This window comes from Phaethon lepturus, unplaced genomic scaffold (assembly GCF_000687285.1).
Source record: "Phaethon lepturus isolate BGI_N335 unplaced genomic scaffold, ASM68728v1 scaffold21183, whole genome shotgun sequence".
In the NCBI taxonomy this organism is placed as follows: Eukaryota; Metazoa; Chordata; class Aves; order Phaethontiformes; family Phaethontidae; genus Phaethon; species Phaethon lepturus.
The window spans coordinates 15,525-41,252 of NW_010530139.1; the positions used below are offsets into that span (position 1 = coordinate 15,525).

The 25,728-nt window shown below is 41.7% G+C and overlaps 1 protein-coding gene across 1 annotated transcript in view; it reads right to left on the minus strand.

Annotated features, from left to right (window-relative positions):
- The window catches only part of LOC104618560 (voltage-dependent L-type calcium channel subunit beta-4), a 41,372-nt gene that overhangs the window by 2,015 nt on the left and 13,629 nt on the right, over window positions 1-25,728 (minus strand). Inside the window, exons 2-11 of the mRNA XM_010284190.1 lie at window positions 24,458-24,577; window positions 24,002-24,124; window positions 19,956-20,086; window positions 17,440-17,516; window positions 17,045-17,064; window positions 16,850-16,930; window positions 14,644-14,702; window positions 10,539-10,648; window positions 8,773-8,924; window positions 5,681-5,776 (exon numbers count right to left, since the gene is read on the minus strand). Coding sequence (XP_010282492.1) covers window positions 5,681-5,776; window positions 8,773-8,924; window positions 10,539-10,648; window positions 14,644-14,702; window positions 16,850-16,930; window positions 17,045-17,064; window positions 17,440-17,516; window positions 19,956-20,086; window positions 24,002-24,124; window positions 24,458-24,577 — 969 coding nt within the window. The remainder of the gene's footprint in view (window positions 1-5,680; window positions 5,777-8,772; window positions 8,925-10,538; window positions 10,649-14,643; window positions 14,703-16,849; window positions 16,931-17,044; window positions 17,065-17,439; window positions 17,517-19,955; window positions 20,087-24,001; window positions 24,125-24,457; window positions 24,578-25,728) is intronic.

Below are 25,728 nucleotides of genomic sequence, written 5' to 3' on the forward strand. Positions count from 1 at the left end.
CCATTTACCACTGGACGTGGAAGGAATTCAAAGCCACGCGGCTTCTGTGCTACCCAAGAAGTCAAAGGGACGCTCTGCAGCCAACGTTTTTAGATTATCAGCACGACAAGTGATGATAACAAACAGCCGATGAGAAAGTCAGAAACTGAGTCCCTCAAGAGAAATATAAACAGATTTTCAGCAGTAAAATTTCGTACCTCATCTTTAATCTTAACTCACGCCTCAGTGGAAAAAAATATTGTGAAAATAGCATAGGAAATGAAAAATAAGTGCAGGTGTTAAGAGTAACCTATACAAACTACAGGCTGCTTTTCCTCCATGCATATTGATAGATTTATTCAATATACATAGAGCTGACAACTCTAGAATAAGATATAAAACTGCATGATCGATTTATCATAAATCTTGATCATGCATCTACCTTCTGCCCAGAAGTCTGGTCCAGAACTTACTTTCCTCCTCTGCCGGCAAGTAGGGAGTTTTCTTCTAACAGAAATACTCCTAACACTATATCCGTTGGTCGAATTCAGTGTCTACTGATGCTTGGTTTGCTCCTCTATTTGTACCCTTTATCTATACCCTTTACACCCTCCTTTGCTATTCAAACACATGTTGATACACTACATATTCCATTATATCTCTCACATCACCATTTGTGGAAGAAGTTAGTAATTCAAACATAGTTAAGTTAGGAAATAAAAGAATGTGGCTTGCTTACATATACTTTGCTTTGGCAAATACTGAAATTAAAATGCTATACTTGGAATATAACATGTCTTTTCTTAAACCAAGAATGAATATTGACATTTTCTGCTCTGAGACTAGTAAGCAGTTTTCCTGCGCTGCTCGTTCTTTGCATGGTCACCGATTTGAGGGCAACAGGGGCTGTCTATACAAAACTCAGCTTTGCAGGTTGCAAGGTAATTCTGTCTCGGGGCGTATTTTCAGCTGTATGGGGTTTTCACAGCAAACACTGAACACTCTTCCAAACCCCTCCTGCTAAACTAGGGAACTGTTTCTCAAGTTTCTTCTTAACCTGGATCAGTTGATTCAGGGAGCTCACAAAATGCTGTATCAACATGACGAAACATGCTGCAAGGTGGAGGTAAGACAAAGAGGTCAGGGATGGGAACGCCAGTACTGCTGCCTGTGGCTTCCTTTCTTCACGGAGCTTCGTGCGCTTCCAAGAAATGCACAGCTGATACTGCAGCTACCACACCTAAACCACCCCGGTTCTGGGACGCCAGGTAGCTTCGCCTGGTGTTCCGACAGAGATCTCAATTAAGCTGAACTTAGGGAAGAACTTCTAACAGTTGCAGTAGAACCGTCACCTTTTTAACAGTTAACTGTAAAGTAACACTAGGACCGGTAACGGCGAGCCTCTCAGGCTGTCGTTTGCAGGTCACCTGGAAATGCTGCAGGACTCGCAGGATCCTGATTCCAGGGCTCTACAGTGCTTTACAGCAACAGTAATACAGAGAAAGTTTTAAAGGCCTTTAACAGTTCCACTCGTAGCTGTGTTTGTTCTATTTCTTTGTATTTGTGAGGAAAGAATCTTTCAGGGACATCCTTGTTTGTAAGGGCCATGGAGTAAAGTCATTTCTTCCCAGTTCTCCTTACAATGCATTTTATTCACAATATTTTCTTACAACATGCATAAAACAGTTGCAATATGAGCATTTCCATATACTAGTATTTCTTAAATGATAAACATTAAAGCAGCGGTCTTTCCTGAAAAGAAGATAAAATTAGGTGCTGCCGTTCCCTGCTATTTCTTTTGGTTTACTGTATAACCACTGTGTAATATTCTAGGGGCATTACTCCATGTTAGCAACACAAAATAAAATGGTCAGGACTACAGAGGCATCTCTTCACCACAGGATGTTCAGGACAGGGAGTGTAAGAGGGACTGAGCCTCAGGTGCAGCCCAGTGTTGGTACAGCCGAGGGCAATCCCAAATCCGCCTCCCTGAGGTGAGCTCAGGCTCTGGGGGAAAAAATGCCCCAGACAGAACTGCAAGGATGGAGGTGTACCCAAGAAGGAGGAGGAATGTAAATGTAACTGGTGTACTTGCTATTTTTATTTATACCAATGCATTTTCGTTCTGCTAGCATGTAATTTCTGGTATTTTTTAGGTTATGTCAAAGAGACCAGAAAGACTCTCTCTTAGCACTGGTGTGAATCCAGAAGTTAAAAATAATAATTGTAATGAACTGTATATGACTAGTGTATTTAAACCTGTATGGTGAGTACAGTTCGTGTGTCTTTGAGCCATATAATGTTGCTGCTTAACGGAGTCATGCAGTGATAGGCACGCTTAGCACTGGCTTGACCAGCATCAGTGAAAGATTAGGAAGGAATTAATAATGAAAGCAGCTCCTGAGCTTAAATATGCCAAAAAAGACAGCTATTTTTAAAATGTCTAGACATACAGCACCATCTGATTACTTAAGGCTGGCTCTCAGCAAATGAAAAATAGTGAAGTTTTTATGGTTTTCAAGTATCTTCACATAAATACTCCTCTTGCAGGAATTTCAGCTGCGAAACAGATGAAGCAGGTCACAGTGCAGTCTTTGGTCTTAGCAGTATACTTTTACTTAATTCAATTGTGGATCAACTTGGTCCTTGAATTTAAACTTAACCAAGACTGCCATCTCTCCGAGTCCTCTAAGTCAGCAATAACTTTCTTGAAATCAAACAGTGCAAAGCTGATCAGATGGTTTCTGCAGAAGGCTGTTGTGCAAGTCAGAGTGGAAGGCAGCCTCTGAGCATGTACGGTTACATGTTTGAAATCTGGATACTCTGAAATTTGGAAATATTTTTCTTATCCAGGTGAGGTCTCACTTTGTTGCCTTAGGGAACAAAATACAATTACAGGATTGGGTGCTAAGGCAGAGTTTAACAGATCCTGGGGATGGACAATCTAACAATTGCAATGAACAAGCAAAGAAGGCTCTGAAACATGCACAGGCTTCTCAGTGCAGGTGGAAAAAGAAATACACCTTTCAAATGTGAAGAATGTGCAGCGGACTGTTCTGTGTGTAAGCTCCCTGACGGCTCAGTGTAAATACCACACACTGTATTCAAACAGGTGCAGGTGCAACTCCATTTGACTTGGCTCACACCCACTAGGAGTTAGGATGGTATATGCCTTTATAGAAATCATGCTGTACTACAGAAAAGTGTACAACTTGGTTTTAGTTAATGGGACGTGAATGGCTCTCAGGAATTCTGTCAGCATTTTAAGAGCTAACAATTCAGTAGAAAATTACATGTGAGAAATATAATATAGTTGAGCTCTCCAGAAGAACTCGAGATGGCTTGAACATCTTTCAGTGCTGCTTGAAGTGGAAAACAAGGATGAGAGAGTGAGCAAAGCGATCTGCAGTTACTGTAACCAGAAGCTTCCAGGTCTTTGCAGCAACACAACCAGCTGGCTGTATACGCAGCTGCCATCTACCGCTTCCCACAGCTGGACATCTGCAAGTGGTGCTGGTGGGGCAAGAGGGGCAGCAGGAGGGTGGCTGCGAAATCCACACCCATCCGGGAAACAGCAAGCTGTCTGGGGCATAGTGGGAACTGCAAAAAGCGTATTGAACTGGAGAAATCGAGGTACGTCCCCCACATACACCCCACCACCAGCACTTTTCTGATTATTTAAATTCTTGCTATGTATTCAGGCACAGGAAGAATTTGAAGCAGATCTCTTATTCTGGACGCATTCTTAAACCGTTCCACTTTTAGATAAGGAGGACAGAACTTTCAGTCAAGCCTACTACCTTTTTTCTTGGCATTCAGACATTTCAGTGTGAATCTAGCCCGAACATACACTAAAACATTACAAAAAACCTGCCAAAATTAAAAGTTTTCAGAGATCCACGTTAATTATTCTTCATTTTGTACCTGGCTGAAACTACCGAGCAAACCATCTGAACTCACCAGCAGTGTCAGTCAGCTTGAAATGGTATTTTTCAGAAAGCTGCTCCATACATACAGGATTACCCCAGTCTCTGGCTAAGCCAAGGCAGAATGACAGGGCAGACCTGAGGCCACAGAGGTCTCTTCCAGATGGGCAAAGGCAGGCACCCCGGAGCAGCAGAGGCTGGCAGTCTCCACGCTCTAGCTAGCAACTAGGCCAAGGTCTACTTGATGGCAGGAGAAAACCTAAAAGGTCAGCCAGTGGTCAAGAAGAGAGAGAAAGAGAAAGCTCTCTCCAGGTCTCCCTTTCTGCTGGATGGAGTGCCACCATTCCCACCAACAGTAGCTCTGGGACAGCTGAGGGGCACGAGAGCACTGGCCTAAAGCAGATGGGGCTCGGCCTCAATCCCCACCAATGGGAACAGTTAAAAAGCAACATTTATCGCTATAATTTAGGAGGATTGCCCAGGAATACCTGACATACCTTTTTATGGCCAGTGGGGACAAGAGAGGAGGCGACTGTGAAGTTTGGTTTTGTATGCTTCTTAAGGTACCAAGTTAAGTTTCATGGAAGTAAATCCTTGTGGATCATTACTCCAGAACAAAAGCTGCTTGAACTTTGTTACTTTCAATTGAGAATAAAAGCCATCTGAAATGGAGGCAAACTCTTTTAAGGTCTGCATAACACAAGGCAAAGTCTTCTAGAAGCATTATCTGACCATTAGGGTTGGGCATTTTTTCTGCTGATCTCAACTCCCAGATTTGTTCCTAGATTGTTCCAAGACATTTCTTTTGTCAACATTTTGCCTATTTTAAGTCAGAGAGTACCATCATGGAAACCTTGATGTGTCTATTCTGAATTTCTCTGAATTAATCTGATTTCTACTCACAGTTCTTTGGCATGAGAAAGACGGGCAATTAGCAAGCCATAGGCTGGACTCCCTGATCATTCCCCTGGTGTGAACAGCAGTCCCTTCCTGCACTACCAGACCAATGTTACACACAGCTATTACACTATAAAAGCAAGTCCACATCCAAGTTTGTTTCCACTGAGTAGCTTTCTCTGTTGCAGAAACCAGGCATGGTTTTAAAAAATAAAAGCAAGTTTGAGCTGCCCCATCCAAACACCTGTACAGCTTTTCTGCACAGCACCTGCCTGCGTAACCAGCTATCCGGGACCTCTGCTCTTTAAGCAGCAGGTTGTTCAGGGTGAGTAATCAGTATCTTTGATAAAATGGTGGGTGAGCAGTGACTGTGCTCTGATGAGGTCACCACCATGACTTGCACGTACTGCTGTGTCAGGAGGCTCAGGGATCGCACGCATGCAGACACACAACTCACACCATACAGACGGTAGGTCCGGACTCCCTACGTAGCTGAAGGAAAGTCCTCCGCAGCCTCCTCTCAAACCAGGAGTCTGAGACTTTGGCCCTTTGGGACCTTAAGACAGCACTGCTCCACAAATGATGTAATTTGCTAATGTGCTAGTCGACCAGTTTTACATACATGTCATTTTTGACCTGTCACCTTGTCAAAGATCGTAATAAACCCAGCACGGGAGATAATCAGGATGAAAGTATCAAACAACTTGTTTCTTAGCAATAAAAGCTGATCGAGGGTTGCAATTGCAGGGCTGCCTGAATCACCCTGTGAATTAAGTGAAGTCATAACGTATGAACTTGGCTACAATCAAGGACCAACACAGCAGAAATCTTTACAACTCCACGTATCACAAGTTCTTTAGCTTTTCTTCTGTACTTACTGGTGGGCATTGTGCAAGTTTATCAGCTGCCACCAACTGAACATTCAAGTGTTTACTTTGTGATTTTCCTCTAGATTTAATCAGTCGCTGCAAAACCTGACAGAGGAAAAGAGGAAAACGTGAGTTTAAGAATCGCAGATCTCCATAAAGCTCAGACTGAGATCCCATTGGAGGATTACCAAGTTCAGAAGCTCTCCATTCTGTTTAACAAAATGGATAAAATACTGTCCTTGAATATAAGCACAAACCTTTCTGATAACCTCCTTGAAAGGTGTGTACATTTCCCGCTGCATCACATTTGATCCCTTGCAAATATTTCAACTGCAGTACGAATGGCGATTTTGCTTTATTCTACTTGAAGCAATAGGTTATTTTTGACAAACGTTATCTTCTAGAGGACCACAAAAATTACATATATACAGAATTATACTGGATTGCTGGGTTGTCTGCGGCACAACAGTAGCAGCATGTTACTTTGCATAGTAATAACACTGTAACTCAATCTGTTCTGAGGCACATTCTGGGTACAGAAGGTATTTTACACACAGAGTTCATGCTACTTTTTTTTTTTTCCCCCTTCCATTGTGTTCATTACTAGAATTTAAGGGATGGAAAAAATAGGAATCCTAAATTATTTCTCTGTAAAGTTTCAAAGAAAATTACAGGATCATAGAACAACAGAGTATTTTTTAAGTCGGAAGGACCTCTAGAGGTCTCTGTGCCAACCCCTCACTCAGAGTAAGGCCGGCTGGATCACATTGCTTGGGTCCTGGTGCAGCTGAGTCGCACATTTCCAAGGAGATCCCACCACCCTGAGCCAGGATTGACCCATCTTTGCTCGTGCAGTCCAACATGAAGGTGATTCTCTGCTGCAAGGGCACACTGCTCACTCCTGTCCAAGCTGTTACCCACGGAGACCCCAGGGCCCTGGCCGCAGAGCTGCTCCCCAGCCAGGCGGCCCCGGCCTGGGGCAGGGGGTTGCGCAGCCCAGGGGCAAGACTTGCTATTTGCCTTTGCAGAACTTCAAGAGGTTCCCGACAGCTCGTTTCTCCAGCCTGCCAAGGTCCCTCTAAAGGACAGTCCTGATCTCTGGCATATTAACCTGCCCCAGAATTGGGTATTGTCCACAACCCTGGACATCAATAAAGGCCGTTAACAAAACCGTTGAACTGTACTCGCACTAGTACAGATCCCTGGGTGACACCACTGGTAACCAGCTGCCAGCTGGACTTTGTACCTCTGCACCCAGCAGTCCATCTTCCACCTCTCTTGTAGCCCACGCTTACCCAGACCGTATCTCACCAATTTGTCCACCAGGATACTACAAGGAGACTACATCAAAGCCTTGCTAAAGTAAAGGCTAACAACAGCAACTGCTCTTCCTTTGTCCACTGGGGTCATAATCTCGTGACAAAAGGCAGCCAGGTTGGCCAGGCATGATTTGCTCTTGGTAAATCCCTGCTGGCTGCTCCCAATCCCCTTCTTGTCCTGCATGTGGCTGGGGAACAGCTTCCCACAGGATTTGCTCCATAACCTTCCCAGGGACTGAGGTAAGACTGACTGGCCTGTAGTTCCCCAGGGCCTCCTTCTTACCCTTCTTAATCATGGAGGTGACACCTGCCGGTTACCGGGAACCCTCCCTGACCACTATGGGCTTTAAAAGGTAATAGAGAGCAGCTTTGCAATGGCATGAGACTGCTCCTTCAGATGAATCCTATCTGGTCTTGCATATATCCAGTTATTTAGGTGGTCTAACTAACTAACACATCAGCTTTCTGCTACTGTGGTCCTTGTCACACACTGCAGTGGGCCCACACTTTTCTTAGCTTTCCTTCTGCTTGCCATGTTCTTCCAGAAGCCCTTTTTGTTACCCTTAAGATCTCTTGATAGTTCTAGCTCCCACTGAACTCTGGCTTTCTTAACTTCCCCCAAAAGTGTATTCCTCCTGGGATGCCTGTCCCCACATCCATCTTCTGTATAACGTCTTTTTTCTGTTCGAGCTCAGGCTGTTCCTTGTTCATCCACACTGCTCTCCTGCCCAGCTCCACCTAGGAACAGACCATTCTTGTGCTTGGAGGAAGCTGTCCATAAAGATCACACAGTTCTCCCGAGCGTCTTTGTAACCCAGACAGTCTTTTATGGGATCCTGCTGCACAGGTCCCTCAGCAATCCAGTTCTAGGGTCCAGGTCTGCAATTCTGTTATTTGTACTGCTCACTTCTTTCAGGGTCTTAAATTCCACCATCTCATGGTTGCTGCAGCCAAGGCTGTCCTGGACCTTCACAACTCAGTCCAGTTCTTCCTTTTTGCCCCCAGTAGCAGGTCCAGCAGAAGCTCCGCATCACTTGCTGGTCACCTGCACCAAGAACTGATGCATGGCTCTCTGCAGACATCTCTGATGTGTCACGGCGGTCACTCCAGCAGGCGTTGCACAGCATCCCACCATCGCTGTGCTGATTCCATGAGACCCAGAGTCTCTGTCATGACTCCAGGCCCCCTTCTGCACTAACAGCCATGGTTGCGGTGGGTTCCGTGCTGCACTCCTGAGCAACAGTCGCATTCACGCTCCATGGCAGGAGCTAGCCAGCAGCCTGGCCACGCTGGTCCAGACTGAGCTGTGGATGGTGCATCACCATGTCCCAGGAGGAAACCACAGACAAAAGCAGACAGGCTTTGTCATCAACAGAAAACCATCATTCACTGCCTGGGAAGTGGGCAAAGGGCTGTGTGTCTTCTCTGAAGCTCAGCCTAAATTTTGGGTTTGTAGGGAGACAACCCAGAACTACAGCTGTGTTGGGGCAGGGGGGCTGCAAAGGGACTGCCAAGGGGAACCGAGAGCTACAGAAAGAATTTGCTTCTCAGGAATTTTTTTGTCTACTGAATTGGTGGGTGCCTTGTCTAAGGCTCAGACTAAGACTAGGTTCAGGTTTAGGACAGAAAAAAGAAATTGCATCAGACACTCCTTCGTCAAGCCCTTGATCTAAAAATTTCACTTTTTTTCTCTTCATCTCACTCAATTTCTTCAGATGCAAATACCATACTGCCCACCAGGACCCCCTCAAATACAGATATTTTAAGGGTGAGATACATTACCTTTGGAGAAGACACTTTAACATGGACAATAATTGGTGCTAAAGATGTCTTGATAAGTTGTGCAGGGTGATTGATAGTGTCTGCATCTAGGACGACCAGTTGTAAGGACCTTGCCAGTTCAAAGATTCTTTCAATTTCGCTCTGGACTTCAGCTAGTAAAGGCAAACAAAACAGGTGAAAGCCATTCAACCCCAGCAAAACTTAGACAGAAATATCATCACCCATTTATTTTCATAGACTGTATACATTCAGTATATGAACTCCATATGTGAATTGATGTTATTTCCATAAAATAACCTACTACTCAAGGCAATTTTAAAAATAAATATTACCTCTGAGACAATTCTGTTGCCTGAAAATACATACGTACTATGTTCCTTTATAATATCAGTGTATTTAAACATTGGGTACAATTAAAGGCATGTTTCTATTAACACAAAATAGACTTAGGCATATTTTCCAAATCTGCTAAATGGCTTAGGAGTCATAAGATTTTTTATTTTAGATAGCAAGTGATGTATGGATATTTCCTAAAATTTTTTTTGTTCTCAGATTGTAATTCTGATTTAACTTAAACAAGAGTCTGCATGAAAAGCAGAACTGTGACCTCCTAATTCTGTAATCACAAAAAATTGTTTATATTAAATAATTGTCAGGGTATTATTTAAAAAGACACTAATGGCAATGTTCACACCAAAGCACTTTTGTCTGAAGAAACAGGAGAGATATTTATTTCCATATAAATTATATTTCTGATACTAATTGTTCTGACCCTTCTTAATCATTCACATGCATGTGATGAATTTTAAACAGAGAAACTCAGCACAAATTGAAGCCTGTAAGTTATACCACAAAAGCACCTAAGAGCTGTATGTCAGCAACTCACATGCATTTAATTTGCCTAAGAACTGTTCCACAGAGTAACGCGTGTTCACAGACAGAAGATTTTTAGTATTCACCTTTGCAGCGCTTACTTTTGGGGTGCCTACTTCTGTACTAAAACGCCAACTAGAAGTGAAGTGTCCTATGACCTATATCTCTAGTTCAAACAGTCACTCAGGATGTCAGAGAATTGGGTTTAAGAGCCTTTTCTTCCTGAGAAGACTGAAAACGAACTCCTACCTCCTAGGATGGCGTCCCAGAGACCAGGTTACTGGCATGCACATACTACACACAAATTTCCACCCTTGTGAAAGAAATAAAAATTCATCACGGCAGTGTAACGCAGCAGTCATGACATGGTAAGGAGGTGGTGGGAAGACCCAGAGTCTCATAGCTAGACAGCAAAATTAAGCTGTAGCTATTCAGCATTAAATACAAAACCAGTCCCAAGGTCAGGAACAACATGTTTCCTTCTTGGCTGGACAAGGTGAAAGGTCTTTGGCACCTTGTGATGTGGAATTAAAAGCACAGGGCTGAGAAGAGGGAGCTGCAAGGCCAACTCACCTTGGGAGGAAACAGCACTGAACCCGTATTCTGACAGCAGGCCCCTAACTCATCTGTTGCAAATAGCAGCTATAATACTGCTTGCTCTAGCCCAGGTAATTGCTTAACGCGAGGCTAACACAGTACATTGTGCTCTGATGCCCCTCCTCAGTCCGGAAAAAACTGTCTCCCATTTGAGTATGTGGAATTCAGAATTATAGATTAAAATGCTGTAGACACATTTAAAATTGCAGAACTGATGACGTCTTGAAGGCTGAAATCCTGTTGCTTTCCTCCAGCATGTAACCACGTTCAGAATTACATCTGTGTCAATGTCTTACCTAAACTGGATCTTGTATTTGACCGCTCAATTATTGCCCTCTTGCTTGGATTATTTAGAACAGACCTCTTAGCAAGAGAAATGTCAGCTGTCACTCTAGTTATTGATATCCTATGAGTAAGAACACAGGACAGAACAAAAACACAGTAGTCAAATTTTCAGTGCACTGTGCATGATTTACAGCTACATTCCATTCCAAAGTGCAAATACAATAAAATACCACTCAGACATGTTTTATAGCTGAGTTATGTCATCATTAAAGAACAACTAAAGAGAAATGCTGCATAACTGTAAAGTACTTTCTATTCCCTACGCTATTGTAGACTCTAGTATATAGTTTCTGCTACTCTACTTAAAGCATTAGTTAACTTTTCTCCTCCCGAACTCACTCATCTCCTACACGAATTTACACAGTACCATAAATCCTGCAAGGTATGTGAGTCTTACGGCAGACAGAACAACAGAGCCATAACAGTAACAGCACTTCTCCTCCCAGATATTTAAGCCATTGATTAAACCTGACATTGCTGAGAGGTAAGGTAGGGCCATGGTTTAGTGGGCATGGTGGTGTTGGGTTGACAGTTGGACTTTATGGTCTTAAAGGTCTTTTCCAACCTTAATGATTCTGTGTGACATCTGAGCAGACCACGTCACTGCTATCGGTGTGCCTGTGAGTCACTGAACAGAGCTGCTTGCTTTGGGAGACTGCTCCTCCAACACGCACTCTCCTTTTCCAGACAGTGCCAATGGGCTAAATGACCTGGCTCCTGGTTGAACAGGAGAAAAGTAAGTTGAGCCACGGCTATCTGTACTGCTAGAGCCTTCCCTTTAACTTAAGGAAAGTGATTTTTTTTTTTTTTTTACTTGATCTGTCAGTGAGCTGACAGGAGACAAAAGGTTATAAAACAAAGACCGCACAATCACTTCACATAAAATCCATTTAGGAGGACTGTGATGAGCCAAAGAGCCATGAATAATGAAAAGAAAGCAAGCTGGAAATGACTAGCCGCTATTCCATAGAACATGAGATTTATGCAGCTCTAAGTGAAGTTATCAGATGGAGGGTTAAAAAGAAGTGCGAGTATTCTTCTACATAACACATAAATAAATTTATTACCAGAAAATATAGCAGAGACCAGAAGTATAAATTAGTTTTAAAAAGAAATGGGAGAAATTAATGGATCATGGATCTAGAGGTGACAATAGGTGATCACACCTCTGGCTCAAGGAGCTCCTAGATCTCCGACTGCTGGAATCAGAGATGTGTAACACTCACCTACAGTGCCAGATATAAGAAGCATTTCATCCTTCCTGAGTAAGAAGTAATCCTAAGCATCACTGTTGCTGAAAGATGTTAAGGAAAAAAATGTGGCCTTGCTAAGTTTTGTTTACACAGTGTATAGAGTCAGGCTTGGTCTACAACAATGATTAAACACAATGCAGTTAGAAAATGATGCCCTTAGAGCCTCTGCAGCAGCCATTCCCTGAAGGCCTTGGGCCAGCCAAGCCTTAGCAGGCTCCTTTCAGCATGCCTGCACGACACAGCCCTCGGGCCTTTCCTTTGGTTCACTGGCCAGAAGAGGATGTTGCGGTTACAAAAGGCGGCGGCTGGCAGAAGGCAAGTGGATTAAGAGTTCGGAAGGAGTCCCGCTACTTCAAGTCTTACTGACTGAAGTCTTTTGAAAAGCTCCTCTTTGGACAGTCATTTTCTTTCTTGGTAACATGGACCTGTCACAAAATTGCAGAAGAGATGGAAAGAACAAAAAAGAAAAGGCTGGGGGGAGAAAGACTGCAAAGCCATAAAAGCTGTCAGGAGGACCAAGAAGTAGCTGAGGTGTCTGAAAAGTAATTTAATTCATTTTCCTAAAGTTACTCAGAGCTAAAGTTAATTATATCAGCTTGCTTGGGGCTTTTAACTTTTTCAATGCTGAAATGTCATCCTTCCACCTGATCTGGTTGCCAATATTGCTAATGGCAATAGGATTCCCAAGGAATACCTCACTGCAGGCCGAATCCCTCCCTTTTGCCCCTCTGTGCAGACCAAGGGCATGGTGGGGGAGAAGACCGAGGAGCAAGGCAAGGAGCAGTCCTGCCTCCCATCAGATTAAGCAGCCTAAACGGGTGCGTCTAAGCGTGCTTTACATTTTCTTCTCCTTACTTAGGGACCTCTGATCTTCATGGATCAGGCCTCTGCTGAGTACATTCTCATACAGGGTATAAAAATATACCTCATAAAGGATATATTCATAGCAATCACGTCATGGCAACTGGAGATGACTTATCACTTCCCGTTGCCATGGTTTCCTACCAAAAACAATGACTCTCCGCTACCCGACCGGCATATGCAAAGCTGACAGATAACACGCCAACAGCTGGAAGAGAACATACGCTGTGGTTCTGTACCTACACCTAATGCAAACGGGCACCGGAGCTCATGCAACGAGCTGCAGCGCAACCAGAGCAGTCCCACTGCTCAGGAGTGGGGAAGGAGGTACTGACAGGGCACACGAACAGCTCAGAAAAATGGTAAATTTAACTGCAGGCTGTCACATACAATGCTTCATCTGCCAGGTTTTAAATCAATCACTACGTTTAGAGAATCTGCTAAAATCACTTGAGCCAGGCAATTAAAAATAGGGGAGGAGAGGAGATATTTTGCACAGAAGATGATGGTTAAACATTTTGTCTAAGCTGCTTATGGGTTTGTTCAGCACTGCCATCTCCTCACTGCACCCCAAACGGTACCTTGACCATAAATGCTACTCCACCTCTTCTAACCAACATACACTATTATTTTCATTGTCCTAGTGCCAATGTTTTAGGTATTTTCAAACCTGACGTGCTGTGATATACTAGCTAGCGCAGTATAAGCTCCTTTTCACAGTTAGAATATACTGAACGAACTAGGATGAAGGAAGGGCAGAACATCCCAAAGATGTAGCGGACACCTATGACTACTACCGAGCTCCAGTGGAAAGGAAGAGATGCCATGGACCAAGCCTATGTTCCTAGCAAAGAAATCCAAATTATCCTTCTCACACAGCTCATGAGGAAATACCCTCTGCGTTCCAGCTGAACAAAATGAACCCTCCTTATAATTTTTGAAGTTCTAACACACTTCTTTCTATATTTTAGTTCTCAGCATTTCCTTCTTCAAACTGCGTTTTTAAGTATTTTTAACTACTGAGAATATTTAAGAGTTGATTTTTCTTAGGTGTTGGTCTGAAGCACTGTTACCATGTCCTGTTAAAATCTGCTGTTTCTGATACTTATTTCAGGGCTAGGGTGTGATTAGTTATATTTAGAGAACATCCTGCTGTAAAGGAGTCTGGAACGTCACAAAAGGTGCTGGAAAATAAAGCAACTTCAAAATAAAATCAAGATGCACTGATTATTTGGCGTCTGCACACTTCAGCGGCTGGCTGAGCTGGTCCAGAATCACAATTTCATATCCAATGGTTAAGAAATTTTCATATCCCCAAAGGATTGTGAATAAAACTGTACTTTTACGTGCAATCAGTCATGCTTTCTCAACTGTTCCGTGACATGAAAGGAACGGGACAGCTCTTTAAGAAAAAGCAATGCACTCAGTTCAATTTACCCAACATGCAGGCAGCTCAGGCTGCAGAGCAGCGGCTTGGGAGCTCCGGAGGAAAGCGGGCCAGCAGCGAGCCGGAGCCGGGCTCTGCCAAAAGGGCTGTGCACGGAGCAGCACCGTCCCTCTAACTCCCGGCTGAACAAGCGGCACAGCCTGCTTCCCAGGGCAACATTAACCACCTGAGCCTGGTAATGCCATCTTTAAAGATATTTTGGCACTTTCCATGTGTCACCTTTCACCTAGATTTCTCCTGTAACTTCAGGCTGAATTATTCTGTTAAACCTAAGAAATCCTACTACAGACACAGCAAGTATTAAGACACATGCACTTCTAGTAATACGTTAGCTGTGTTCCACCCCACAGCTGGCCGCATTTCAGTGTTGATGCAAAGCCAGTAAATAAGTTTTGAACATGCACCAATCTTCTTGCATTTAAAAAAAAAAAAAAAATCACTAGAATGTTAGTAACACATGGAGGGGAAAAGCATGAAAAGGACAGTATTTCTCACCTCCCGTCAAACCTGTGCTTCAGGAAGTCAAAGAGAGCTTTCTGCATCATGTCTGTCACCTTTGCAGAGGTGAGGAAGATTGAACAGGGAGGATTGACAGGGCGAAAAAGAAGTCAAAAGTAAGAAAAGAGGTAAATAGAAGGTAAGGATACTGCCAACAATCAATACCTTTTATAGGTAGCAATCATTTAATTTTCATGCTCTCGGCAGCATGCTTTGTAATAAATTATTGCAAGTTTTCTGACTCATTCTCCAAAATGCGGAACGGAGGATGTGAGAGCTGTCACTCTTTCTGCTCTTGCTTTAACTTGCACTGAAGCATTAGAACACATCTCACCACCTTCCATAGCAGTACCATTCCCAACAGGCTTCTGAACATGTCAGAAGCATATGGGACTATTCAGGTTGAATAGATAATTTGTTTTTTTCCTACAGTAACATTATTAGAACTGGCTTAAAACTTCAGATACAAGACTTATTGTGTTGGACGACTGTTCTAACAGAAGAGAAAAATAATTCTCAGAGAGGCATACAAGCAGAAAAAATGGATGCCTCCATTCCTGTACATGGTAAAGCTCAGCCCCAACAGCTGTCGTCTACTTCACTGACTGAGCTCCTTGTCCTTTTCAGGACAACTCGGGCTGACACTTAGCATCTGCCAGTCTACACAGCAACTTAATCAAAGCCCCCAGGCCTCTGGAAATTTATTTCTCCTAGGTTATCTTTCAAAATGATTCCTTCAGAATTTAGTCAGGAAAAAAACAGTCAAAAGAATTTTCCCATGGATGTTGCAAAGTAAGGTCAATGCATTTCTGTTACGTAGACCACTATTGGTAATTGAAATTAATATTCTGTGTTACTATTTATACACCTTTATACGTTCAAGATGTCATATTTGGTATTATTTTCTTAAACAAAGGCAGGATGGCATATTTGTAGAGGTATGTATTAACAAACAGCCTCTCTCCCCTCCAAACTTGAGAGTCCCTAGGCAAATTAATCTGTGGCGCAGCACCACGAAGTCAAGGGATGACATTTACTCCTGTCAAGAAACATCACCATAAAATTAAAAGGCAGAGAGTAGAACATGAAGTATCTGCTTTGCTAAACTACACTTTCAATCACTCTTACAAATAAAAAAAAAAAAGAGCAAGAATAATGCATTATGCTAATAATGGCAACATGTTTTAATCTTCCAAAAAGAACCATTCCAACGTGTTTAATAATATCCTATATAGTACTAACAACATTAATGAAGCTAAATGAAGTGTATCTTTGATTTTATGTTCATGTTCATTTGGTTCCTAATTCAGCAAAACACTTAACAGATGGTTAAGTTCACTAAAATGCCCTGCTAAAAGCCTATGCTCGTTTAGCATGTGTTAAATGCTCATTTGAATCTGCAGCAGTCTTGAAAAATGGGTGTCCTGTTTATTTGTGCATGTTGTGATACCTACTTCCACTTTGAACAGAGGCAAATAATTCAGAAGGGTTAAAGGTTTCTTTACAGATATATTTCAATATACTAATAATCTTTAAAAAATTAAACATCAAGGAACATGCTGACATAATAATCATTAGCTCCCATATTCAGTCTCAGGTGCTGGACAACAAAACTGAATATGCTGGGATAGCCCAGCTACTTCATTTGCCAACACTTGAGTTTCCTGGGAAGATGTAAAGTTTTTGTAAATAAAAAAAGGAGAACAATGGGGAAGCTTCTTCAAAATTTTTGCTAATTAAGTTCAAAGTATGTGCTAGTTAGACTAAAATTGTACATGTATACAGAAGTCTAGCTAGTTAATTTGACTGCTCCAACTGTTTCTTGTAGCGGACACAAATTCTCTTTTTCTCACTGGATTTAATCAAGAATAACTATACTGAAAATAATGGATGTGCACTGTGTTTAAAGCGGTAGAACTGCAAAGAGAGCGCCAGTGTACTTACGTTACCTACCCTTCAGCTGAGACATCACAAGTAACAGACACTATTGCAAGGTAGAAAAAAATTCAGCTGGTACCTCACCCAAATAGTGCAAAGCGCTAACCATACTCTTAGTTTTTGTGTAACATTTTTGACAATTATTTAAGCTAAGATCACTTTTAATTATCATAAAACCATTGCACTGGACCACACAGGCTGAATGTACTAAGGAATATTATAGATAAGAAAATACTAACTAATTGCAAATACCTGGAATACATACCTCATAGCCTTTCAGTGATGGACCCACCAAGACAACAGGTCTCATTGATGGTACTACATCATAAGGGGGAACATGTTCTGTCTAGAAGAAGAAAACAACCCTTCAGATCATGAACCAGAGAAGATCCATATGAAAATCCTGGGAATTATGTATTAGAATTAAAGAAAATAAAATTAAAATTAAAGTACTACTTACCACTTTTTGTTTCTGTTTTGCTAAAAGACCAAATGAGAACTTGGTTAGAAGACATGCACTGTGTACAACAACCACAATAATTGCAAACGAAATTCCCTTTGTCAAAGCACTTTCGATTTCTCTCAGTGCACCTCCCTTTTGGTCAGCCCTGTTTAAATTGGTCATTCATTCCATTCTGGGGCAGCTGCCACTCTTCCTGAGATTTTTTCCCAGTCCCTTAGCAACTACCGCATGTCTAGAAATAGATGCCTTCCTCCACCTCCGCACGCAAGCACTCTTCTGTAAAATGTCTTAATAAGCCAGCAAAGAGGGGAAACCCACATTTTTCAAACAGGATTTTTAAAACGGAAGTATTAGAAATAGCAAGAGTTTCCTTAAATAAAATTCTGTCTTACCCGTGGAAGTGGGTGTGGCTCGAAATGTGCCAGAAACCATTTCTCCAAGACTTGAAGAAGAATTTCCACTCGATTTCCTATGGTAGCAGAAAGAGCCCCATCAGCACTAAGCACCCAGAGATGCAAACGTGTGAGGTTTTAGGCAGCAGCTATGAGAAATTGTCCCATAAGAAATCACATGGTAAAGGAGAGTCTTCACGCACGCTCATGCTCCAAGAAAGCTTCCTCTGAAGTGTCGGGTGAAGAGTACTAGGCAGGGACACGGGGAAAACCAAGCATCTGTAATTAAGTAGACCTCCACATCTGGAAGAGTTGCGTACAGGCTACGAGGGGAGAGTGGGTTCTGTCTCAGTCTGAGGAAAGCTTTTCTGTGATCTGCCCGTAGGTTGGGAAACGCAGCAGCTCTTGGCATAGGCACCTGCTAAACTCAGCGCATAGCCCAGCGCTGCACGAGATCCCCCCACAGCGCTGCTCTCTCTTGCTGGGTCTCTCTCCCAGCATACATAACTAGACAGACATATCTCTCGGGAGGTTTGGGATCTTAACAGGGGGTTTAAATAGCTTTTGGTGTGTAGCAACAGTGGTTTAAGTGGCTCCTTTTTCCATTCTCTGTACCCCCCTGCTTCCAGCCACGCAGTTCTGCCCTGTGCCCTGCCCTCCTCTCCCCGTGTGATGCGCCCAGCACAACTGCTGTGCAGCAACCCACGGCAGACTGGAACGGTCTGGGGAGGGGGAAGATGTTCAGGTGAATCAGGTCTCTGATTCAGCTCATTGCACAAGCAGCTGAGGAGGAGATGGGAGGAGGGAAGGAGAGCTCAGGGCAGAAAGGACTGTTTAAGCAACATGATTGCTGCACGTGACATAGTCCCATGGTAGAATCCACACCTTTAGCACAGTATTTAGTATTTTTCATCACATACAGACTGTCCAGCAAGAGGATACTAGTCCCAATCGGTATTTTGTCCTTGCTTTCCTGCCATATGCTCTCCAGAGCAGGGATTGTTTACTCCTGGACTTGGCAAATCCTTTGCAAACATATACTAGACTCTAGAAACCCTCTTTAGTAGATGACTTCTCACTGCCTTACTGAGACAAAACTATAGTTCTTCTTCATCACACAGAGCTTTAGCATCACAACTAGTCACACCTTTTAAAAAAAATCTTAAGGTACAGATACTGTATGACCATATCCAACAAAGGTGCTCAAAAATGAACTATTTTATCATTATACATTACTTTCAATTTTATCATTATACATTACTTTCAATTTTATCATATCAATCCAGGAATGCTAGTGCAGACTGATTAAAACTTAATAGATACCCCTTATAATATTTGCCCTGTCTCTTTCACACGTGATTTTATTCCTAATATTCTCCATAGGTGAGATTAGACAAAATCTTCACAAGAATTGGTGATTCAGCGGAGTCATGTCCATTCACACAAGCAGAGCATTTTTCAGATGTGCAGTATCTGAAACAGTATCCCAAATGCTCTGTTAGTGTCCATCTCTCTGAATTAGATCATCTTCTTTCTGTACATTGAGATACACTGGCCTCCTCTGAAGCTACTTCAAAAATTATGAAAGCAATTTGGAAAAAGCACAGTTAATGTTGTTCACTCATTCTAAAAACATTTCCCCAGATGGCTTATACTTGAGATGATTCCTGACCTTGATTAAGTATATTTGCCAATTCCCTGACAGTACTATACAGGCTAAATGATGCTCCTCTTAGTGCTATCTATTAGGTCCAGATTCAATTGTCTTATGTCTGTTTACTCTGCATTACTAAAGGTTTTGTTCTCCTTGTTATCTGTGTGAACATTTAAATTGGGTTTTCAATTAGTGGGAATAATATGCTAGTAGTAAAGTAATAAAAAAAAGAAGAGAGAAAAGTATTTTGTGTATTCAGCCAATAGAAGAGTGACCTCACTGCCTGAACCGAGATTATGAAAAATCAGTTTTACTTCCTAGACCTGTGACCAAGTTTATATTTTTCCAGGGACTTGCAATCTCCAGCTCTAGCAGCATGGAGACATAGGATGGTCGGGCTAGAAGATGAAGAATAAAGGAAGTCAAACGACAAAGCTCATCTTAGAAAGTTTGAAAAGTCTGGTTTCCACCAAAATGGAGAGAAAGAAAAAAACAAAGAAAAAACCACTACAAACTTAAGAACATAACAGTTGGGGAAAAAATATGGCAGCCTCTGAGCTCCAAGTTGACTTAAACCCATGGGGATGTAAAACTCTCTATCCCTTCAGAAATTTCTGTCATTACCGCTCATACTGTATTACTGATCTTTGCTAAAGTCAATATACATTTTCTTCTTGTTTCTCATCATCAATATTGAACACGTCTATTCTCTGCAAATATGTATTTTCATCTGGAATCCCAAAGCAAACACTCCTCCAAATGCACTTCAATTAAAAAAAAAGAAAAAAAAAGTGACCTTTGAAAATATTGGCTGGTGTCAGAAACGATTTTAAATTATTTTAAAAGGTTACAACACTCTTACCCTCCATGGAAACGTCCCCTCTTCTGCTCCTGTTGAATGCGGATATTCTCCAGTCTAAGCGGGCTTGGAATAAAGCCAATCTCGCAGCCCTCCTTAACCAGCCTTCCTATCCACCAGTCATTATTATATTTCTGAAACACAGAAAGGTTACTGGCTTTAGTTCAAAATGCTCCATGTCCAAAACTCTCTAATTTTGTTATCCACGATCCTTAACTCCATACTGGTCAACAAAACCAGACTCACACTGACGAATGAATGCTGAACGTCAGTGTGAATTTAAGTGAAGTTAAAAGGTGCGAGGCAGTATTTGAAAGGTTAACGTCTTTGCAGCTGGACTGTGGGAAGTGGCATTACCTGTGGCAGTACTGTTTCATCTCTTAACTGCCCCAACACATTCTGCTGTGACTTTTCCTCTGATGTCACCAACTAAGGTTGGACATCACTCATATGATGGTGACTTAATGAGACAAACCAATTTGTGGTGAACTAAGGCCACCAAACTACCTCACAGCAGCCATACAAAGCAGTCAAATATAAAAATAACACCTTCAGATCACCATCAAAACCATTGCTATTGGTTCCTTGTAAAATTTAATGGTCTACACCAAAGATCACCACCACTGCCATTTTCCCCACCTTCTTTCCAGGTACTTGTACGGATATTATTAACATCCCTTTGCAAAATCCTTGTGTGGTGGAAAAACTCTACAAACACTATTCTAGAAGCCGAAATAAAGACAGACCAACCTATCCAAGACGTAACAGAAAACTTACTAGCCCCAGTAACAAACCAAACCCGTATCTGGTTAACACTACGGTAGAGCTCCAAGCAAAGTTACGACACCGCTCTACAAATGAGGCTTTTATAGTGCCCCTAAGCTAAATTCTTTGGAGACATACATTTTCAAATTTATGACAGTTGAAGCAAAAATTCACCTTTAGGAAGAAACTTTAATATATACTTGAAAGTATAAAAATTAATTTTATCATTAACCTTTAGTAGCATATATTTTTCTGCATTATTGAAAGTCTGGCCTAACTTTAATGATGGAAAGATGAAAAGTGGTATCATAGTGGATATCGTAGTGGAAAAGGATTTGTTGTAGCTGGCTGCCAGCAGAGCTTTTGAAGACAAATATCTGAAAACCTTATACTCTGCTATGCTTCATTAGGCACCTCAGTGTTCAAGAGAAACATTACTTTTCACAACTGACTTTCAAGTCATTAAGACCAGCACAAATGTACCAATTTTGTTTGCATCCCTTGAGGAAAAAGTTATCACAGAAATCTCATCTTAAAAATGATCAGTTCTCTTGGTTCCATATTCTGAAGCACTTAAGTTCTTGCAGAAACATATAAATACCACGTCCTAGCTGTCAAAGGTACAACAGTGCCTAACTGAAGTCTCTGAAACAAACAGAGCTTCAACATATTTGAAAAATAAATGCAGCCTTTTTATTAAGGCAACCCATACACACAAATATCAACATATACAGCTAAGGGAAATGCAATCCTTATACCCTCATCTCGAAAACCTGTCCTCTTTATATAGCTGTTATTTATGCAAGAGGTTCCATTACTTTATAATTTCAACTTTTTAAGTATTTATTCTTCATGCTGTTATGACCCCGATTCAGACAATGTCAGTAAGGAAAGTAATTTTAAATATGTTGCTTCTGCCTAAGTCAACGGAACTATTTACATTCTTTAAAATTGACAAATACTTCAGGATCTAGCATTCTGCTGTTGTAAATCAGTGAAATCAATCAATGGCTTTAAACTGCTGTAAAACCTGAGTCCCATGAGCATTACCCATTCTATTTTGGTTCTGAATGTACGCCTTGAACATGGGAATCTTTCTTCCATTAGCAAGTCATGGACCAGTGAGTGATGCCTCTAGGCATGAGATAAGAATCGGCATTATGCTGAGAATATCTGAACAATACAAATGAGAACGATGCAGCAAGGAACGCAGGGCTATTTGCATTAGGTCATTACCTCCCATATGTTATTCTTTGCATTCAGCATGTGGGAGGACGACAGTTCATTCCTATCGGTTGCCATGCCCATGATTTCTTCTGCATTGTCAGTAATTACTGCCACTTCATCTTTTAAGTAAGCACATAAATGTATAGTCTTGTAGGAGACAGATGAGACATATAGGACACGCTCTCAATATAGCAACTCATCAGTTACTGCTGCTGTTTCCCCTGTCAGCAGGGTGACCTTACTTCTTACCTAGTTTAGCATTATTCTAAAATCGGGAATCATGCTTGTTCTAGTCCAAGCAAGCCTGCCAGATCATTGAAAAACAAATTCTGCATTTTTCCAAGCAGCTAGACTCCAGCATGGGGAACCATTCCTGAAATCCTACTGAGTTACAGCCACAGCTTCACGCAAGCTGAAGGTTTCAGTGTTAAGAAAGAAACTATGCTAAACCCTTAGCAGAGCTGACAAATACCTGTGAGCCAGATGGCTTACAGTTTGGTGGCAATGCGATCCTGGCCATTTAGGTCTTGGAAGAAAACTCACAGAATGCCAAGACACGGACTCGGGACACTTCTCTGGAAAAATGTACAAAGCAGCGTGATAGGAGCTTAGTACATTAAATTCAACCACTGGCCTGTCAATAAAGGTAGCCACATTCCTAGGAAGGTCAAGATCAAATACTCATTTTAATGGTGATGCAGAGAGTTATGCGAATGGTTACACACGACAATGTACACTAGAAAGACAGTATGTCAGGCAGGGTACATTTCTGGTGCGGGTGGGAAAACATCAAGGAAGGTAGCTGAGAAAGTGATCCAAGTGCTGTAATGGATGCAGCTGTCTGCATTCAACTTTGAGTGCTAGCAAAGGACCTTTTCCTGATGGGAAGCAGGTTTAGAAAGTGGCTTACATCAAGGGAGTTCAGGTGTGGAGCTAGACAGAACAGAACACATTCCTGGGGAACGAAGAGGAGGGGCAATCCATTCTGCATGCAGAGATAGGCAGATTCAGATTCAGTGCTCCACTTCCTCAGCAGGGCTTTAAGCACTGTTCCACATCAATATTAAAAAAAAAACACACAAAAGAAACAAACAAAAAAATTCAAATCAGACTTCCGTTTGCAGCAAATTGAGAAAAAGGAACAAGGGAATCAACTGTCTCTCATGTGTCCTTCTCAGAGAGAAAGAATTTAAAGCGAAACCCCCATTCTACCACCAATCTCTGCTTCTAGAGGTGCAGAAGGGGGTGTTTTCCTCCTAAACGTGCTCAGTCTAAGGGAGATCAATGCTCTCAAGCAATGACAGACACACGTTCAAAGAAAGAGACAAACAAGTACTGAACATACTAAAATAAACCCAGAATGCAGATATGAAAAAATGTTTTTGCAAGCTGCAAGCCTATGTACAAATCTACAAAACAACAGGGGTTTATGCAAATTTGGAGGGCTCACTTCAGATAAAGAATTGCAGAAAATATGCTCAAAATGCAATAAAACATATTTTTCTCTACCAAAGCCATACTCAGGGCCCATTTATGCACATTCCTTTTTTCTTGTTTTTGTATCTGTCCTCTTCAATATTTTCTTTTTTTATTGTATTATTCCAAGTCTTATTTCCTCCCTTACAAGCCTATCTGGTGCTTTATGAAGACCTGGTGTAACCTGGTGCTATGCCGCCTTCTGATCAATAGAATCCCTCTCTATTACATAATGTCTGATCCATCACAAACTTTATTTGATAAAAAGAATCTGAATCTGCCATGTTGAAGGGTATTTAAAATACAGAAAGATATTACTTCCTTCCTGTGACATGAAAATCCAACAAGTCAGTAACATCAAACGTTTAAAAAGTGCAAGATAACCACCCCAGGGTGCTGAACTCTAAAAAGGCTGAAGTACCACCACATCTTCACTAATCAGGCAGATGTGCTGTGGTCTCCTGCCTCCACTTGCTCCCTTTTTAATCTGGTATGGCTCAGCCCCGACTGTTCAAATCGTAGTCCTTGGCATGTAAAAAGATTCCCTTTTCACGTTCCCTTTTACTACTTATTGGTTTTACCTCTTTGATGTGTAGGAAGTCCTTGGCATCAAAAGAGATGGCGGTGCTTGGGACAGGAACATCTTCATCCAGAGCTCCACAGTAACTCACGTTAGTCTTAACAGCAAATGCTACTGGTTTGGACTACAAATAGAAACACACATCACAAACAGTGGAAACTTTCCTGACCAAGAATTGTATCAAATTACCAAAAACGTAGCAGGGGACATTTGCTATCAAAATTCAGACCTAATAATTTTACGCAAGCCAGCAGAGTTCAGCTCACTAGAGAAGATCCCCATTTATACAAGAATATTTACACTATATTCCCCCAAACAACTTGTCTGCAGATAACTTGACTCAATTGCCAAACTATTTCAAAAGAGAGCATCATCATTATAAACCAACAGTGTGTATTTCAACACTAGGCAAAAGAGCCACAGAACTTAGTTATTATTAAAGTTGAAAAGAACACACCTTCGCCCTTTCAAGTTGTATAGCTGCTTGTTGTTCTCTTTCTTGGCGGATTGCTTCTCTGTCTTCTTCCAAAGAGACATCAGAGTCTGAGGGTCTGCTTGTGTACGAATCTGCTGAGCCCTGAAATTAAATTAATGTCACTTAGAAAACATATGTAAGAAACAGAAACCCTCTCCCCAGACTCATAAAATACTTCTAAATTATTTGTTTCTTAATTTCTTTGAGTGGGTTTTACATACTGTTTCTAGCACGAAAAATCCGCAGAATTTAGCGGAGAAATAACCTGGCTTTACCAATCAGGTGCACTAAGCCAAAGACAAATAACCCAAGAAAAACCTCTCTCTCCACTTCTAAAGAATCTCTTCACTTTCTTACCGACACAGTGAAATACAGCTCAGTTGTGGGTACTGTCCAGAAATATTCGTGGTATTTAAATCCTGTTTGACAACCTTAGATTCCAGATTATCAAGGGCCACGTCACATCAAATATAATTAAGGTATTATAAAGCTTGGTTAGAATCACCCCTCCCTGTAAATATAGTACCATTGTAAGTACTTCCCTCCCTACTGTGGGTGCCACTCACTTAAAGCTTTGTTCTGTGCTTCAGGAGGGAAAAACTGGCAAAAGTCACATTATTAAAAGCTACTCATCAGGGCAACACAAAACTCATACAATGGTGTGAAATGAAAACATACAAGCAGCGGCAGAACACAACAGCCTACAAGGGACAAAATAAGGTACTGCCAGAGTTAGATTTTTTTGTCTGGGACATTATTCAGGACGCCTGGGAACATCTGAAGTATTCAGTGGCTCCTCTCCTCTTTTTATAAAGCAACCTGACTCCAGCATCCTACACAGCTATCTTTGTCTTTGCGTGGAGCCAACTGAAAGACAGGGGTTTAATCTTGCAAAACAGATAAGGTAAGGTAAAGGGAATGTTTGATCGTGATGAATCTGAAATACCAGTCCCCTTCTCTCCAAATCCCCAAACACACACTTGACCCAGAAGCCTAGCACGACTAGGAATTGAACCTAGACTTCAAGGAGCACCACTGACGGAGCCGCGTACGACTGGGCATTCATACAAAAGGTGAAGTAAATTTTCACTATAGGAGGAAAGTCCTACAAAGATCACAAAATCCTGAAGTCTGGGTCTAACTTTCCACTCAAGGTAAATGATGAATGGGAAATACATGTCCCTTATTGAACCATTTCCCAAGCAAATGAGATTTTTACTAATAAATTAGTATGTCTGTCTGGTGAACGATGC